We start from the raw sequence: 16,885 nt of genomic DNA, 5'->3' as shown, positions 1-16,885 counted from the left end.
ATCTGATCCATCTGCTGAGAGATTCCATGCGGCATCCCAGATCTCTTGAGGCAGGGATTTTTGTAGCGTACCTGTCCTACCATATATGGTTGGACAGGAATACTGGTATATTTGAGGGGAGGAGGGCGCCTCCAAGGATGGTGGTAGACCGGGCGATGTTGCTTGCGAGGGAGGTTATCGGGGCGACTTCGGTAGTCACTTCTGGGCTGGTCAGGGACATCTGGGGTGCTCATCACGCTGCTTCAGCGCCACGGTTTGCCATTGTTTCTTGGGCACCCCCACCCCTGGCTATCTCAAGGTGAACTTTGATGGTAGTAGGTCGGTAGATGGTTTGTGTGGAGGGGTCGGATTCGTGATCAGGGACCATCGTGGCAGGATGATAGCAGCAGGAGGACGGCGTACGCCTGGATTTACAGTGGTTGGTGCAGAGCTACAGGCAACCTGGGAGGGTATATCCTATGCGAGGCAGATAGCCGGGGCCGAGCGGGTGTACCTCGAGGGTGATTCATCGGTGGTGATTGATTTGATTCGGGGTGTGGATCGGTTTGGGGATGGCCATCCCCTCATCCGAGAGTCCCGTAGGATGGCTCAGATGATGGCTGACTTTCAGGCAGCACACGTGTTTAGGGAGGCGAACCGGGCAGCAGATTGGGTCGCCTCCTTTGTCGCTCGGCACTCAGGTGATTTTTTGTGGACGTCTGATGTAGACGTCCCTTCACAGTTGTACTTTTTACTCTCCCGTGATTTGGAGGACTGTACTCACGTTCGTATTATATGATATGAGTAGCCGTTTTTACCAAAAAAAAAACCTAATTTTATACTCTCCTCTTTTTGCTTTCCAGTAGTGCATCTCAAGGCAAAAGCAAGGATAGTAAGTGATAAGAACAGATAAGAAACTTGTACCGTACATGGGTCTCTTCATGGAGGGGTAAACGGCTCTTGAATTAAACTGAGAACAATGGAAGGAGCTGATTGTCAAGAGACGTTTGTTTTGACATTGAAACAAGTGTAAAGTTATTATTTCTATCTGTCTATCAGAAGGGAAACAATTTTCCAAGGTAAAGAGAAAGGCATGGGCTTGGAGTCTTATACAGAAAAATAGGAAATAATCATAATGGAAATAGATCGGACCATTAATTACCAAGAAATCTGAGGTGTTTCTAATGGTAAATTTGAACTAAATGGAAAAAAGGATCATCATTTTTCAAAGGATGAGCAGACAAGAAAGTTTTACTTTTTTGATAACTAGGCTTGGGGGAAGCCCAGCAGAATATGAGAGTATGGGTGGGACCAAACCTAGGTCTGCTGCATCATAACAACACATCATGTTGGATCTGTATAAGCAACTGCAACTTGTAAGTTAGAGAACTTACGAGCTTCCATTAGACTTCTGGAATTGGTCATGTAGTGAATACATTAAAAAAAAATCCATAATATTTTCTAGTACAGAATTTATTCTTTGAAATTCAGAAGGTCCTCAAATGCATCTTTCTTGATAGCTCAAAGCTCTTTTAATGCAAATGGTAATAAAAATAAGCTTAAGTTCCCCATATACCATTTGTTATATGAAGGTGGAGTCTTGACCCTAATCTAGTTCTGAGCTGACCCCTCCTGGACCCTACCCACCAAACCCAACCTACTGGGTTCACATGTTGAGCATGGGTCATACTTCCTTGATCTGTCAATGGTTCAGCTCAGGTATGGTATGACCTGCCAACTCATGGTACCAGACCCATACATTAGATATAGATCCATGAGCTTGGATGGAGCCAGAGTAAAAAATAAAGGGAGAGTGCCTGAAATGAATCCTTAAAAAAAATCATTCTTTTCTCATCCTCTCCCCTTCTTGTCTCCTCCTCTCCTCCCATCTGCCTCCTCTCCTCTCCCCATCCTCCTCTATTACTCCATTTACACTAGCTATTTGGACATCCATTAACCAACCTGCTCACTGGCATGACATCAAGAAAGGCTCCGTCAGGCCACAAAGTAAAAGGAAACGTAATTAAAATTCTTAGGGTTTTCAATTTACAACTCATAACCCCTAGATCTCTCAAACACAAGTAAGCTCACTCCAATCTAAATTTACATCCCAAATTTCGAACCTAAACCTTAATTCTTGCCTTTCCTCTCTTTCCATCAATTTTTGCACCATTCAGCATATCAATCTAGAGGCCACTTGGATTGCCCAATTCTGAAGTCGATCATACTGATAGTTGGGTCAATATATCGGGTCCAAGTCATCTTGGTTCATCTTGGTTAACCTGCCCGCGAGTTTGGGTAGGCCCTAAATCCGAGCCACTAGTGGGTCAGGTTAGGTTCAAATCAGGATCATATTGCCTTGACAATGAAGCTTCACCTAAACTGATGCACTGCCAACCCTATGATAACATGTATACACCTATGATATAATTATTTCCAATACAGCCCTCCATGAATATGTAGGTTTATAATGCAACCTTTTTACACTTTGAATCATGCTATTAAGAAATTATGGAAGTTAAAGCCTGAGTGGTAATTGAATCAAGCATGGCTCCAATGATTTTTTTTATGCATGTTTATTTCTATTTCTTTGTATTTTTCATAAGAATTTTAAATATAATGGCCTATAACTACAGCCCAAGACATTGTTAAAGGCAAGAAAACAATAAAGATGCCATCTTGCCTTCAGCTTTGACAAGTTTTGCCACTGCTGTCAATGGGACAGGTTTCAAGGAAACTCCCGCTAGCTTACACTCAAAAGTCAAAACCACCTCGTATGATATAGTAGATGGTGGCATGGGGGATAAAGAGGTGTTATCATTTGGTAATTTTTTTTGGTAGATATTATTTGTTCATTTTTAAGTGGGTTTTGCTAGCTGTGAATAGCTGAAAATGAAAGGAAGTTAGACCACTGAAGTGACTTTCCCAGATTTGATTCAGCAGAAGTGGTCGTTTAAATGCCTAATTTATGTTTTTAAATTCCCACAATAATGTCCAAGTGACTTTGACCAGGGGCAGCCCATAGTCACTTGGAATAACTTACAGCCTTCACTTCTCACCACCAACAATGAATTAAACACGACTTAAGCTTAAATCAGACCATGAAACTTTTATCAAAAACTTAATTTCAGTTTGCACGATCAAATCCAACCAAAAAGGCTGATCTATAACCATCTAAAGTCAACCTCAATGATAAAGAGTTGTGTTATTCGAACATAAAAGGTCAAACAGCCAAGCTCAAACTCTATATTCAAGTATATTAAGTGAAAGCTCATTATAAAAGCACAGGTCCAAAGATACAAGGTGCAGGTAGTCTTGGTCTTAATTTTAAAGCAAAAAAGTATAGGATGACTCATGATAAAGGAACAATGATATGCAAGTGCATACGATGTAGCCCTAAAATCAAAATATGAATGCAATATAAAAGTTCACAGTTCATCCAGAAAAAAGAGAGAACTCCATCCGCATCCATCTACAAAACTAATGACAGGATAGGCAGCATTTACCAATAGAAAAGACATGAATCTGGCAGTCATTGTGAGCTCAAGGACCAAAGGCCAATCAAGTGGTAACTAGTAAGGGATTTGGGATTGAACTCTATGGTATGTAGATCCCTAACTTCCAAAAGGGCATTGTGTAAATTATCTAGAAAAATAGGAGGAAAAGAAAAAGAAAGTGAGATCAATACAGGCTAAAACCAAAAACTTGGCTAACAAGAATGGCTACTCCCATAAATATTGCTACAAGAGATGCAGCCCAAGTCAGTTTCTCTGTTATCCTAGGAACCCTGTCTTTCAATGCCTGACTACATGAACCTATAAAAACTGTATAACTCCCCATGGCAAGAACTGTCCCCACCAAAAACATACCTAGAAAAGCAGCTCCAGCTAGACGTGACGGAAGAGCAAGCGCTGGCAACACCATCATGAGGGCATCTGGCTGCAGACCATGAACAATACCAGTAGCAAAAGTTGCAAATCCAATTTTTTTCTTCCCACTGGGTGCAGTCTGTAGAGGCTCGACGATGCTCACATCACACTCCCCATTCTCTAGAGCAACACAAGGAGTCACCTCTGTAGCTTCCCTGATTCCCATAGCACCGATCACAAGAAGAGTTAGACCAACAACTCTTGTGCCCCACGTGCGGATGACCTCAATGTGTAAACGATCCTTGAGCAGCAGGAAAAGCAACCCAAATATCACCTGTCCAGCATCATGGCCACAGCCCCACAAAGCCCCCACTATGGCACTCTCCACTCTCGTTCTGCCAATTGATAAGGGAGCTAAGGCAGCAAGATGGTCAGGACCCGAAAGTGTGTGCAGGCAACCAGCAAACAAGCCAGTCCAGGCACTACTTAGTAACTCAGCTTTAATGAATTTCCCACCAGTCTTGGCAGCAGACTGAACTGTCGCATAAGCTGGTGGTGCTAGAATAGGCTGGATTATGATTGAAATCAATGCTGGCAGCAAAATAGTTGCAGCAGCAGAAGCAACCTGATATATTTAGAATGTCTCCGAGTATTACTGATATGTAATTGCTACAGAAATATAAATTGACAATCGGAAGAATTCATGAACTATGAATGAAAGCACAACCAAATGTAATGCAGCACATCCTTGGAGCAGCTCTTCATGTTAAAGCAGAAAAGCAATGCAACAAGCATGCACATGACAAACACCAGAAATTTAAAATATATTTGGAGATTAACTAGAGAACCGCATCTGACAACCATGAACCTTAAAACTGTACCGCCCAAAAGGCCAAAACCTGCTTCAATATGTAGGTGATTTTTCATAATTTAAGGGGAACGAAAGAGGAAAAAATGAGTGGCCGACCAATGCACATTATTATTAAGATAAGATGACCGGCGCACAAAAATTATTTTCTTGCCTCTACTTTAATAATCAGACAGCTAGTTCTATGTAATGCCCAATTTAGCAAACAACCACATGAACATTCAAGAAAAGAAGCACACTAGCTTTTGGCTGGGAGAAGTTTTCAGTGTTTTCGACAAAGTCTATTATAAAACATTAAAGATAACATTTGCAAGACAAAAGTGATCAATGACAACCATAAATGAGTGTAGAGTCTAACAAGGGAGAATGTGAAAAAGCATAGGCGCTTTTGCCTTCACATCTTGCACTTTGCCACCAATTTTACATTCTTAGAGTGCTTACAGCAATTGGATATTTAGTATATAACTATTATTAGAATTTAAGTAGTTTGGTATCTTCGTGCTCTACTGATTCTCATAAAATAGGGAGGTTGATGTGGATATGAACTATTATTAGAATTTAAGTGATAAAGTAAATTCCTACTTCATTGATTATTACAGGATCAAAAAAATTGTGTAGCTAGATATTTTCATGGGAAACAGTATTAGAATTTCAATTATTTAGTAATATTTTCCATTTTAATTTTCAAATTAACTCCACATCAACCAACAAGGCCTTTCACCTTATCAAGTAGAACCCTCCCACTTATAAAAGATGAAATAAGTGGAAAGGAGCCTTATGGCCATATCTTAAAAGAAAAGGAGCAGGCGGCTGGCAGCTCTTTCCTAAGGAAAATCATGTGTTTAGCTAAATAGTGTGAAAGTAGGAATAGAAGACCAAAAAAGGAAAGAATAACAAGAAGGAAAATGGGATGAAAAGAAAGAGATAAGCTTAAAAAATAAAATCAAATAAAATAAAATGGAGAAATAGGGAAAAGAAAAGAGGTAAACGTTGATTTTAAGGATAGAAAAGTTGATAAGTTACCTCTTAAACTAATAGGGGCAACATGGAATAGCCAGTGACTTCAGTAAATGAGTTTTATTAATTTATTCTCTTCTAGTGGTTCTCTTTTCTTAAATTTATTTTTTTTACCATATGGGAACCTCATTGCTCAGGAATAATAATATTCGAAAAGAAACTTTTAGAGAGGCTGACCACAGAGTTTTAAACATCTCCTTTTCTTATTTTGAAGCATGTGTAAAATTTCTATGAAATTTTCATTGTTTTAGATGCTTATTTAATTTTTGTTTCTTAAATTATTTAATTTTGTTTTAGATACCTATTATTATATGGCAGACTTCATGTATCCACATTTACTAGGATTGTGCTTGATGGTTCACCCATCTATTTTGATACTGCAAAAAACCAACTCTGTTCCACATCTAGATTTGATCTATCATATATCAGTCATTATCATCTGGTACCACAGCAGTACAATTACCATGCAACGCATTGGGACAGGCTCTTCATTGAAAAATGGCCCATTTAGAACACAACAAAAAGTTTCAAAGTTTTGTCAAACAAGAAGGGCAAGTGGAATCTGCAGACTCATGCATCCAGGTTTCCAAGCCGCTTCAAAATCTTGGCCTCACTCAGAACATTCTTCTATACACATCTTCAACTAAGCATCTTATTCCCATATTTATCATAATTAAACTTAGTTTAACTGGAAATTGTAATAGCACTTCTATACCAATTATAGATCTTAATATAATGAAATTTCCTAAGATTGAAATAAGATACTAAACTCCTCTTGTTTTATAAGATGCATTTTCTTTTAGAATATGGTGTTTCTAAACACTGCCACTCCTAAATATTTTGAGGGCACTACTTCCTTGAACCACCATTCAGATCAGATCAAGCAACTGCTCGCAATATAAGCATCTGATATGAGCATCGACTCTTAAGACATTTTATGAACTAATTATGCTTAACAGCCTTTATGAAGAATAATGTATGCACCAAGCACTATATGGGATCACTTGGGGAAGGATGTGAAGATGGACAGCCTTGCTGCAATTCATTGAACATATATAACTTGGCAGTGGAAGATCACACAAACTAAAACTAACTAGGGATAACTGATGGCCCAACAGTTATGATCATTCACGACTACTAGGCATTCAGCACCTAATACAATATCCACTTGTTCATTTTAAATTGACTACTGCAACTAAGTACAAGATCTCCCAATCCATTTATTTGCAGAAAGGAGGATTTCATGATTGCCCTCATCCTGCGGCACATCAGCCCTCAAGAGCACTAAAATTAATAATTAAAAGATGTTATAGTAGCAAGGCAATAGTTACATTGCAGAAAGCTCAGCATTCATCTCCAGATCTTGAAGATCCAAAGGAGCAATATTCAGACAAAAAGCCTGACTATGATTATGAGACAAGAACAACGAAATCAGTTAATACCTAGATGGGGCTTAGAATGAGGATATTGATTATCTACAAATTTTTTTATTATTTTTGTCCCTAAGTTTCATGTGATAAGTCAGCACATGCAACTGATAAGAAGAGACTCTAGATATCTCAGCTGATTGTTTCCAAATTTGCCTTTTAAATTTGGTGACAAAATTGAATTTTAGCTCTTGCAACTGCCTGTGATATCTTTACTGCCTGTCGATGAAATCAGTAACTGTGATAGAAGAAAAGGTGGAAACCTGATGTCCCATTTCCTAATCCATCTTCATCAATAAAGATATTCAAGTGTCACAGCTTTGACTTAAGTCGAGTTCAATAATAACACTTACAATAAGACATCCCTTGAAGAAAGAGAAAAGAAGTGTGGAAGGTGCATGCAGTCATATTTAGGACTAAGAAGAGGGATGGAACTCCTTGAGAATAGGGTTCTTTTAGCCAAACAGATAAAAAATGGAAGGGGGGAGAGACCTAAGAAGAAAAATTAGGAAAACACAACAAAACAAAAGAGAAAGAAAGGGGGAGAATTAAGGGGGGAAAAGGATAGGAGAAGAAAAGAGAGAAAAAGAGAGGGAAATAAAACAAATGGGAAAAACAAGAGCTAAGATGAGCGTTCAACCATAGAATCTAAAGTTTTAGGGCAGAGAAAGGGCCATATGTTTCTTACTCTTAGAGGTCACATTGGCCAATGAATTTTTTAAAGAACACACAACTTTAAGATAATGAATCTAAATCTAAAATGGAGCATTTGAAGAGTCTTTCAGAAGCGCAAGGTTTTAAAAGCATCTCCACTTGCCATAACTTTTTAAATTCAAGTACCAAATAGTGATATTAGCAGGAATAACTGGACAAAAAGGATCATAAAGCCTGTCTAAAATAGTTGGCACAAGGATTACTAGCTACCCTAAGGTCAAGTATGAATTAGATTTCAATAAAAAAAACATGCACACATATTTGAATTTTGGCAATGACCAGTTTTGACAACTATGCAATCAGACCTCCTATCCACATTTGTTCTTGGATCCAATCTAAGAATAAATCTTAAAGCTACATTTGGGCACCGAATAGTTGTCCAGGGGTAAAAACATTTAGTCATTGGTAAGCACCTCCTAGTCGAATAGCCATGGGTTAGAATTATTCCCTATTTTTTCTGATGTTTTGAGGGTAAGCAGGATAAGTAATGGAAAAAAGTGAAAAAGTAAAGAGAGAAAAGAGGGAGCTCCGATGGTTAATTTTTCAACCCCCCCCCACAAAAAAAACCACCACCACCACCAACATGAATTATAAAATTCAACAGCATTAGGCTATTTTTTGGGACATTGATCGATTAAAGATAATACAGCATTTTGGGCTCTTGTTTAGCTGGTTAAATTGTTAACCCACCCATAACCATCACATAACCATTATCCAAACAGAGCCTCAATGTTTTGAAATTAGGTTCCCTAACTTCATACGTACCATAAACTATGGATACAAGGATACTTGAGGAGGATTCATAAAGTTGGATATGAAGTTCCAGAGATTGAGAGCTAATGTAGGCACTGTAGGAGGTGGCACAAAGCAAGCATTAAACAGCATATCTATAAAACTTTAGATGGTGTTATTTCACTAAGAGGGATTCTACTTAAGACACACAAGATGGTTGATGGTGATGTCAAAGCTCAAGCGGATTGTCTTTATCAGGTAATTGATAAGGTGAAGTTTGCTGTCCACATCAATATGGGAGTTTAGGAATCAAGGAAAGGATGAAAAATGATAATGACAAACAGAAAAACAAATCCACCAAAACATCCATGGCAGCTAGTGATTATGCATTATTTTCTAATTTTTAGCTATTCATTGTCTAACTTATATATGAGTTCACACAGAAAAGCAACATGCAGGCATATATAACAACAAGAAATATGTCTCAAACTCCTCTACCAATATTTTGGTCAATGCCAAGGAATGATATAGAGATCATGTGAGAACTTGAGCTTGTATCAAAATATATATAATAGGTATTATCCTTTGAATCACAACAGCACAGCCCTTTAAAGTTTTGATAAATCTTAATTATCTGTACTTATCAATTAAATGCTATATGTTCTGTCACTGAAGGAATCAAAAAGGTCAATACCACACACTCATCAAACACGTATCAAGTTCTTCAATAATATACTGAGATCCCCCAATGTCCAACTCCTGAAACAGCATTGCTTAAGAGATAGTAGATCCCATGAGGCTTTGTGATGCGTCGCATGTGTAATCTATAGCAGTAAGCTCGCTTAATTTATTTTACAAGTGTTTTTCTTAGCTTATTTTGCTAGTATTCTTCCTAGCTTTCCCCAGCTAAAGGTTGGCTGCAAGGTATAGAAGGTACCTTGGAACTGAGAGATTGATCTGAATCGTTATTTCATTGAGAATATTATGATATGCAACTACCTATGTCATTGATCTGTTACATGAATTTATATCCTATTAATAAAGAATATTACAATAGAAACTCTGATATATGTACTCAAGCAGTTAAGTATCAATTTATGTAAAGTGAAGAGATGAGAATTATTTAACATTTAAAACTAATATAACTAGTATTAATTAGCATGGTTGCTCATATGCCTAATTTGTATCGTTTTGCTTTCAATAAACTGCTAATTTTAAATGATTTATATGTTTAAGAAAACACAAACATAGGGCTTAGGGCCAATTTGCGAAGACTAGCCCAACAATCTCCATTCAACATCTCATAGCTTACTGAGACAATGCCCTAAATCAAGACATTACAGATTAGACACAAGTTGGCGCAGCTTTGTGCATCACATCTTGCCATCAAAAATTACAACAAGACCTCCGCTCAATGATCTCAGTTAACCTTTAGCTTAAGATACTATGCAGCACGTTAGTTAATCAAATCAACCTGCTTTCTTCAAAAAAAAATCATCTGTGTAACCATGTTGTACTTTCCGATGCCTCACTATTTTTGCATCTTTCTTGATGTTGCCACAGCCAATTATATATAAACACCCTCATCCCGCCCCCTAGAAGGTTACAATCTCTGTCCCAGACCTATGTTCTCATAGAAGCAATCCATGCTCATCTTTTTTGCAACATAGCAGAAAAAGACCTGAAAGCATAAATCCTATGGCCCAAGTGCATCATATCATATCCTCAAACAACCATAAAAATTTCTAACATATTTCAGGACTAGTCCATAAGTATTCTCAAGAACCAAACAAAAAAAAAAGAGGTTTTTTTTAGAGAAAAAAGAAAGTTAAAATCAAAAGGAAAAAGGATGCTGTATGGAATTAAATGGTTCTCCAGAATCAGGACAAGAAAAGAAGATAAAAAGAAGCCAAGAAAAAGCACGAACACAAGAAGAGCAAGAATAAAAAGCGACACCTTTTTGAGGCATGGACCTGCCAAATGTCGAATCCGCTCGGCCAATTGGGAACTTGGATCAGCCTTTCCTGCCTTCTCTTCCGAGCGTATAACCGAGAAATTCTCAATAAAGGAAGAAGAAGAACGTTGAGGGAGAGGACGAAGAGGCGGCGGCGGCGGACGCGGCAGGCCTTCTTGTTTGGAAAATAGGGCGCCGGCGGGCTTGAGACACTCCCGGCGGAGCGGCCCGAGGCTAGATCTGCCGCCGCCGCCGGCGACGCGTGGGACGAGAAGTGGAGATCTCGGAAGAGGGGTTCGGGTAGAGAAGGAGGAGATAAGCCTCTCCATGGGAGATCTCTCTCTCTCTCTTTCTCGAGAACTGGAGGTCTTGGGAAAAACACGCAAGAAAGAGAGAGGAAATTAGGGAAAGAGAGGTGGCCGATTAAACTCCATTAAAACTGCCCAAAGAATGCTCAAGGCTACCAATCGAAGAGATTGGGAAGTTTGGGTCCGCCTTTGCCGGCGCACGGGCGGGGGGACGCGCTCGTGCGTACCAACATTAGCTTTGACTGAACCCGCTTCAACGTTGACTTTATAGACTTGGTTGCTGACATCAAAGTAGGTGAAAAATGGACCCAGTCACCGTTGTACCAATATATACATATAATATATATATATATATATATATATATATATATATATATATATATTATAATTTTTTAATCGAAACGCAAGTTTAGGTTGGTGTGATAGCGCAAGTTTGTGGGAGTAAGTAAAGGCCAAGCATTTGATAAATTGAGATGTTGTGCGAGACTTTTGTGAGGTGAGTCAAGACCTTTTGAATTAATGCTAGCGCAAGTGGCACCAAGGTGGAATTCGTGTAAATATTTAGGCTAGGTATGGCTTTTCTGAGGATCGTTGAGTAAGAAAGACGAAGTGAAGAGCAAGCAATTTGAATTTTTAGTAATAAAATATAGTGAGACTCGGTATTCTTCCATCTATCTATTGCTGGAAACTGGATCCAGGGTGACCACTGGCTGAGGAGGAGAAGCTCCGACGGGTGGTGCGTCGGCGGGCTACGTCCTCTGGAGGACCTGCAAAAAATCGGTGGCTGGGGTTTCCAGCGCCGGCCCTCTGATGCTTAAGTCAGAGGGGGCTTTTGTGGAGAAAAAGAGAGTCTGTATGCAGGAGTCAAAGTCAGAAGTCCCCCAGTCCCTCCTGAAGAGATGGAGTTTTCCTTTTACAGGAGAGGTGCCAAGGTTACCTGTGATGTGACTGGATGAATTGATGGGTTACCATCATGATTGGGCGTGATCGTGTGAATTAATAAGTTGCCGTGGATGACTGGACGAGATTGAGTGAGTCAACGAGTTGCCATGGATGGCCTGCGATTTTGGGCTGGCTGGATGTTCGTGGAGATCATGCGCATTTAATTGTTGACAGTCGTAGCAGGGTATGGTCCTTAGTTGATATGTCGTAGCGTGGCCGGCAAGCAAAGTATGGTGCGGTGAGGCTGCTGCAGGGCATGGCTGCAGTATGTGGATGACAAGATCGGCCTTCTGAGGTCGGCTCGGCCTTTTAAGGTCGGCCTTCTGAGGTCGGCTCGGCCTTTTAAGGTTGGCCTTCTGAGCTCGGTAGCCTTCTGGGCTCCGCATTCTGAGCTCGACAGCCTTCTGTGCTCGGCCTGCTGAGCTCGGCAGCCTTCTGTGCTCGGCCTTCTGAGCTCGGCCTGCTGAGATTGTGCTTGTCGAGATCATGCTTGCCGGGGTCATGCCTATCATCAGATTCGGGTGCTCTGATTGTATTTGTGGGGTGGTCCATTTTCCCCCAACACTACCCCTGACTTCCGAGTTCGAGTTGCTTTTTGGCTCGGGCAAAGGAAGTAGTACAGTCGTCGATTGTCCTGTAATATAGCCAAATGTCTATGGAGATATACGTACCAAGTAGGATGTACCTATCGTGCAGTTGGAGCTAACGGCCTTAAGCCGAGCTGTCCAAGCCGAGCTAAGCGACTCTGCTCCGAGGTCGACTTTAGCAGCCTTCTTTGGCTTGTGGTCGACTCAGCAGGGTGCCCCCACTCAAATCGAGGTGCATTGTCGTACAAGGCGTCGAATGGCGTCGAATGTCGTCGAAATATCGTCGAAGTGGCGTCGAATGTCATCGAAGTGGCGTCGAAGTGTCGTCGCAAAGGCATCGAAGTGGCATCGAATGTCGTCGAAATGGTATCGAAGTGTCATCGAAGTGGCGTCGAATGGCGTCGAAGTGGCGTCGAAATGGCGTCGAAGTGTCGTCGAGCACTTAGACGAGCATAACGGAAGAGCTCGATCACTTAGATGAGCTCGAGAATGGAAGAGCTCGATCACTTAGATGAGCTCGAGAATGGAAGAGCTCGAGCACTTAGATGAGCTCGAGTACGGAAGAGCTCGAGCACTTAGATGAGCTCGAGAACAGAAGAGTCCAGCTCGAAGGTAAGCATCAGCTTGAGAATGTAGATGAGGGAGGGCGATGTTGGAGATGGAGATACCTTTTGGAGACATATTGACAGCTTCCGAGCTTTGAGGTCCCTCAGGACTTGGCTCAGCACCGCTTTTATTATGTACTAAAATCCTTTTTAAAGCCTTGCAATGATGAACGAAATAGCTACAGTGTCGTCATGAAGAGGGCTCAATACCCTTTTGGTCTTCATCGGAAAAGGAGATGACTTTCGCAGTGCACAGATGCTTTGAGGAAGCTTCTTCTTCCGAGCTCGAGGCTTCATGTGCCTCTACTCGCCCGCCCTCTGATGGTATTGATGATGCCCGCGAGAGGTCAGTTGTCATTCCGCTCCTCACGCGGCACTGGGTTTTGTTCCTCGGGCTCTTTCCTGTAGGCCTGATCACGGACAAAATAACTCAACCGACTTTAGCGGACAAGTGCCTCGATCTCATCACGGAGCTCGTAGCAATCCTCCGTATCATGGCCGCGATCTCGGTGGAAGTGGCAGTACTTTCTCGAGTGCTTCCGCGACTCTATCAGTCGCATCCTCAATGGAGGTCGGAGGTAGCCCTGACCCTCAATCTCCATGAGAATCTCTGCTTGAATGGATGTGAGGGGAGTGTGCGTCTGAAACTTTTGGAGGGAAGACCTCGAGCGAGCTAGGCTCTTGGGCCAAGGAGGCTCTTTCTCATGCTAGGGAAATCTACTGCTTGGTTGGGAGTGCTCCTCCTAGCGCTTCTTCTGCATCTTGGCAGGTCGTTCGGCTGCCTCCTGCCGAGAGGCCATGGCTTCCTCAGCCTTGGCGTACTTGCGAGCTCGGGCCAACATTTTAAAAAAATCGGCGGGGAAGCTCTTCTTGATGGAGAAGAGAAATGTGAGGCCCAATAGTCCCACATCGGAAAGACTCGTTCTAGAGCCTGGGCATATGAGGCGGGTGTCTCCTAATCCTGCAGACGCGTTTTGGGTGGAAAACAAAACCGGGGAGGGGTGAAGGACGCTTGCGTGAAGCCCCAGAACCGGACAATATCTGGCAAGGGAGCCCCGTGTTTCCCCCCTCATGTGGCCCCCACGTAGACACTAGGTGCCTCACGTGCCTCGCAGAGGCGGGAGCGTGATATTTGGTATCAGAGCCGAGGACGACTCTTGTCCGATGGTGGGAAGGGTGTGAGGCCCAATAGTCCCACATCGGAAAGACTCGTTCTAGAGCCTGGGCATATGAGGCGGGTGTCTCCTAATCCTGCAGACGCGTTTTGGGTGGAAAACAAAACCGGGGAGGGGTGAAGGACGCTTGCGTGAAGCCCCAGAACCGGACAATATCTGGCAGGGGAGCCCCGTGTTCCCCCCTCATGTGGCCCCCACGTAGGCACTAGGTGCCTCACGTGCCTCGCAGAGGCGGGAGCGTGACAAGAAATTTGTTGGACCGAGCTCCAGTCTTTAATGCCAACATGGCGATTGACTGGTCGAGATCGCGAACCTGTCATGTGGCCGAGATAAAGCGATTGATGTAGTCTTTTAAGAATTCTCCCTCCTTCTGCTTGATGGCGAAGAGGGAGTCTGAGGTCCGGCGCTGATGCCGGCTAGTGGCAAAATGGGTGGCGAGCTGCCTGCCCAGCTATTCAAATGAGAGAATCGAGCTGGGCTTTAGTCCGGAGAACCAAAGACGAGCTGCCTTACGGAGAGTTGCTGGGAAGGCTTTGCAGAGTAGAGTGTATGTGGCTCCTTAGAGTGTCATAAGGGCCTTGTAGCTCTCCAAATGATCCAGAGGATCGAATGAGCCATCATATGGCTCACTCTATTGCATCTTGAATCTCTGGGGGATTAACTCATCCATGATCCATTGAGGAAATGGAGACTCTGTTGTAAAGTTAAGGTCGGCGTCTTGCTTCGGGCCTCGGTCTCGAAGCATCTGTATCTGCCGCTCCAAGTCCTCGACTTTTCTGCCGAGCTCGGGTGGGGCTCCTGTTGCAGCTTGCAATGGGGCAGACCCCGCCTCAAATGGGTGCTCCCGTTCTCGAGGCGTCAGGCTTCGGTGCGAGCTCTCAGGATAATGGATGCACGACAAGCCCTCCTAGCTTGGGGGTCGAGCTCGGTGGAAGCTTCGGTGGTGGCGATGCTCTACGGAAAAATGATGTCACGAGCGGCGTCCTGAGGACTCATGCTCGTGAGGAGGGAGTAGAGGCTGGTCTTCTACTTGCTATAGGCCTTGAACGGCCGCAGTGAGTGCTTGGACTTGTTGGACAAACAAGTTGAACTGCTCTGGTTGGACTTGAAGGACTGGATCCGTCGGAGGCCTTGGTGATGGGGTTCTAGATTGAGTGTCCAGGACTTGATGCGCGATGCCGGGAGGCATTAGAGGCTCCTTTGCTTCTTAGCTTCATAGTCACGACTCGGACCATTCCTCTAGCGCCAACTGTTACTGGAAACTAGACCCGGGGGTGACCACTGGCTGAGGAGGAGAAGCTCCGACGGGTGGTGCGTCGGCGGGCTACGTCCTCTGGGGGACCTGCAAAAAATCGGTGGCTGGGGTTTCCAGCGCCGGCCCTCTGATGCTTAAGTCAGAGGGGGCTTTTGTGGAGAAAAAGAGAGTCTGTATGCAGGAGTCAAAGTCAGAAGTCCTCCAGTCCCTCCTGAAGAGAGGGAGTTTTCCTTTTATAGGAGAGGTGCCAAGGTTACCTGTGATGTGACTGGATGAATTGATGGGTTACCATCATGATTGGGCGTGATCGTGTGAATTAATAAGTTGCCGTGGATGACTGGACGAGATTGAGTGAGTCAACGAGTTGCCGTAAATGGCCAGAGATTTTGGGCTGGCTGGAGGTTCGTGGAGATCGTGCGCATTTAATTGTTGACAGTCGTAGCAGGGTATGGTCCCTGGTTGATATGTCGTGGCATGGCCGGCAAGCAAAGCATGGTGCGGTGAGGCTGCTACAGGGCATGGCCATAGCATGTGGATGACAAGATCGGCCTTCTGAGGTCGGCTCGGTCTTTTAATGTCGGCCTTCTGAACTCATGCCTTCTGAGGTCGGCAGCCTTTTGAGCTCGGCAGCCTTCTGTGCTCGGTCTTTTGAGCACGGCAGCCTTCTGTGCTCGGCCTTCTGGGCTCGGCGTTCTGAGCTCAGCAGCCTTCTGAGCTCGGCCTTCTGAGGTTGGCAGCTTTTTGTGCTCAGCAGCCTTTTGTGCTCGGCCTTCTGAGGTCGTGCATGTCGAGATCATGCTCGCCGGAGTCATGCCTATCATTGGATTCGGGTGCTCTAATTGTATTTATGGGGTGGTCCATTTTCCCCCAGCACTATCTATAAAGTAGTATTCTATCAATTAGCTCGTTCTATTATCTTATTTTATTATGGGATTTTCATATTTATGTAGGATTGAAATTATTGGAAGCATTTGCAGCATGATGCTTGCAAAGTTAAAATAAATGGAGGCATGCAAGCTAGGTCTGTGCAGCGCCGCGTGCAAATGTGGTCAAATAGCTATGTTTCTCGCCCATCGAACTTTTTAGATATTTTGAGAATTCTAAAAATCCAATTTTTACAAAATTATCAACAATTCTAAAAACTATTCTAAGTGTTATAAGGAGCACTTACATGACAACCAAGAACCAGTAATACTTATTAAAGAAAGTACCAGGAAATAGAAATATGATGACTCCACATGTTAGAGGTCTGGAAAGGCTAGGGGCCATAAGCATATGATAAAATCTACTGGCAATCTAATTGCAGTATCCTCCATCACAGGCACATAACTTTGTGCAAGTCCCAAAATAAAGAATGCTACGTAAGTCTTGCATGTGTGTATGTGTGTGTGTTTTTTACTCCAATGGATGGCTTATACTCTTTTAGCATGAATACATCCAAAAAAAAAGTCAA

At 42.8% G+C, this 16,885-nt stretch overlaps 1 protein-coding gene across 1 annotated transcript; it reads right to left on the bottom strand.

The window, feature by feature from the left end:
* Positions 1-3,234: 3,234 nt before the first annotated feature.
* On the bottom strand, positions 3,235-11,048 carry LOC103719597. Its single transcript, XM_008808918.4, has 2 exons — positions 10,563-11,048; positions 3,235-4,473 (listed from the first exon to the last, which is right to left on the bottom strand). The coding sequence occupies exons 1-2, from the start codon at positions 10,887-10,889 to the stop codon at positions 3,661-3,663; spliced, it is 1,140 nt and encodes a 379-aa protein (XP_008807140.1). The 5' UTR covers positions 10,890-11,048; the 3' UTR covers positions 3,235-3,660.
* Positions 11,049-16,885: the final 5,837 nt, after the last annotated feature.

The sequence above is a fragment of the Phoenix dactylifera genome, chromosome 2 (assembly GCF_009389715.1).
Source record: "Phoenix dactylifera cultivar Barhee BC4 chromosome 2, palm_55x_up_171113_PBpolish2nd_filt_p, whole genome shotgun sequence".
Taxonomy (NCBI): domain Eukaryota; kingdom Viridiplantae; phylum Streptophyta; class Magnoliopsida; order Arecales; family Arecaceae; genus Phoenix; species Phoenix dactylifera.
Note: the sequence above shows the minus strand (reverse complement) of the source record. Positions and strands in the feature narration are given on the sequence as shown.

Bases quoted from the DNA above. Each gene is read 5' to 3' on its own strand.
- LOC103719597 (XM_008808918.4), bottom strand. From the start codon at position 10,889: ATGGAGAGGCTTATCTCCTCCTTCTCTACCCGAACCCCTCTTCCGAGA. The intron at 4,474-10,562 runs GTGTCGCTTTTT...TAAATATATCAG, and splicing joins CAGGTCCATGCCTCAAAAAG to GTTGCTTCTGCTGCTGCAAC.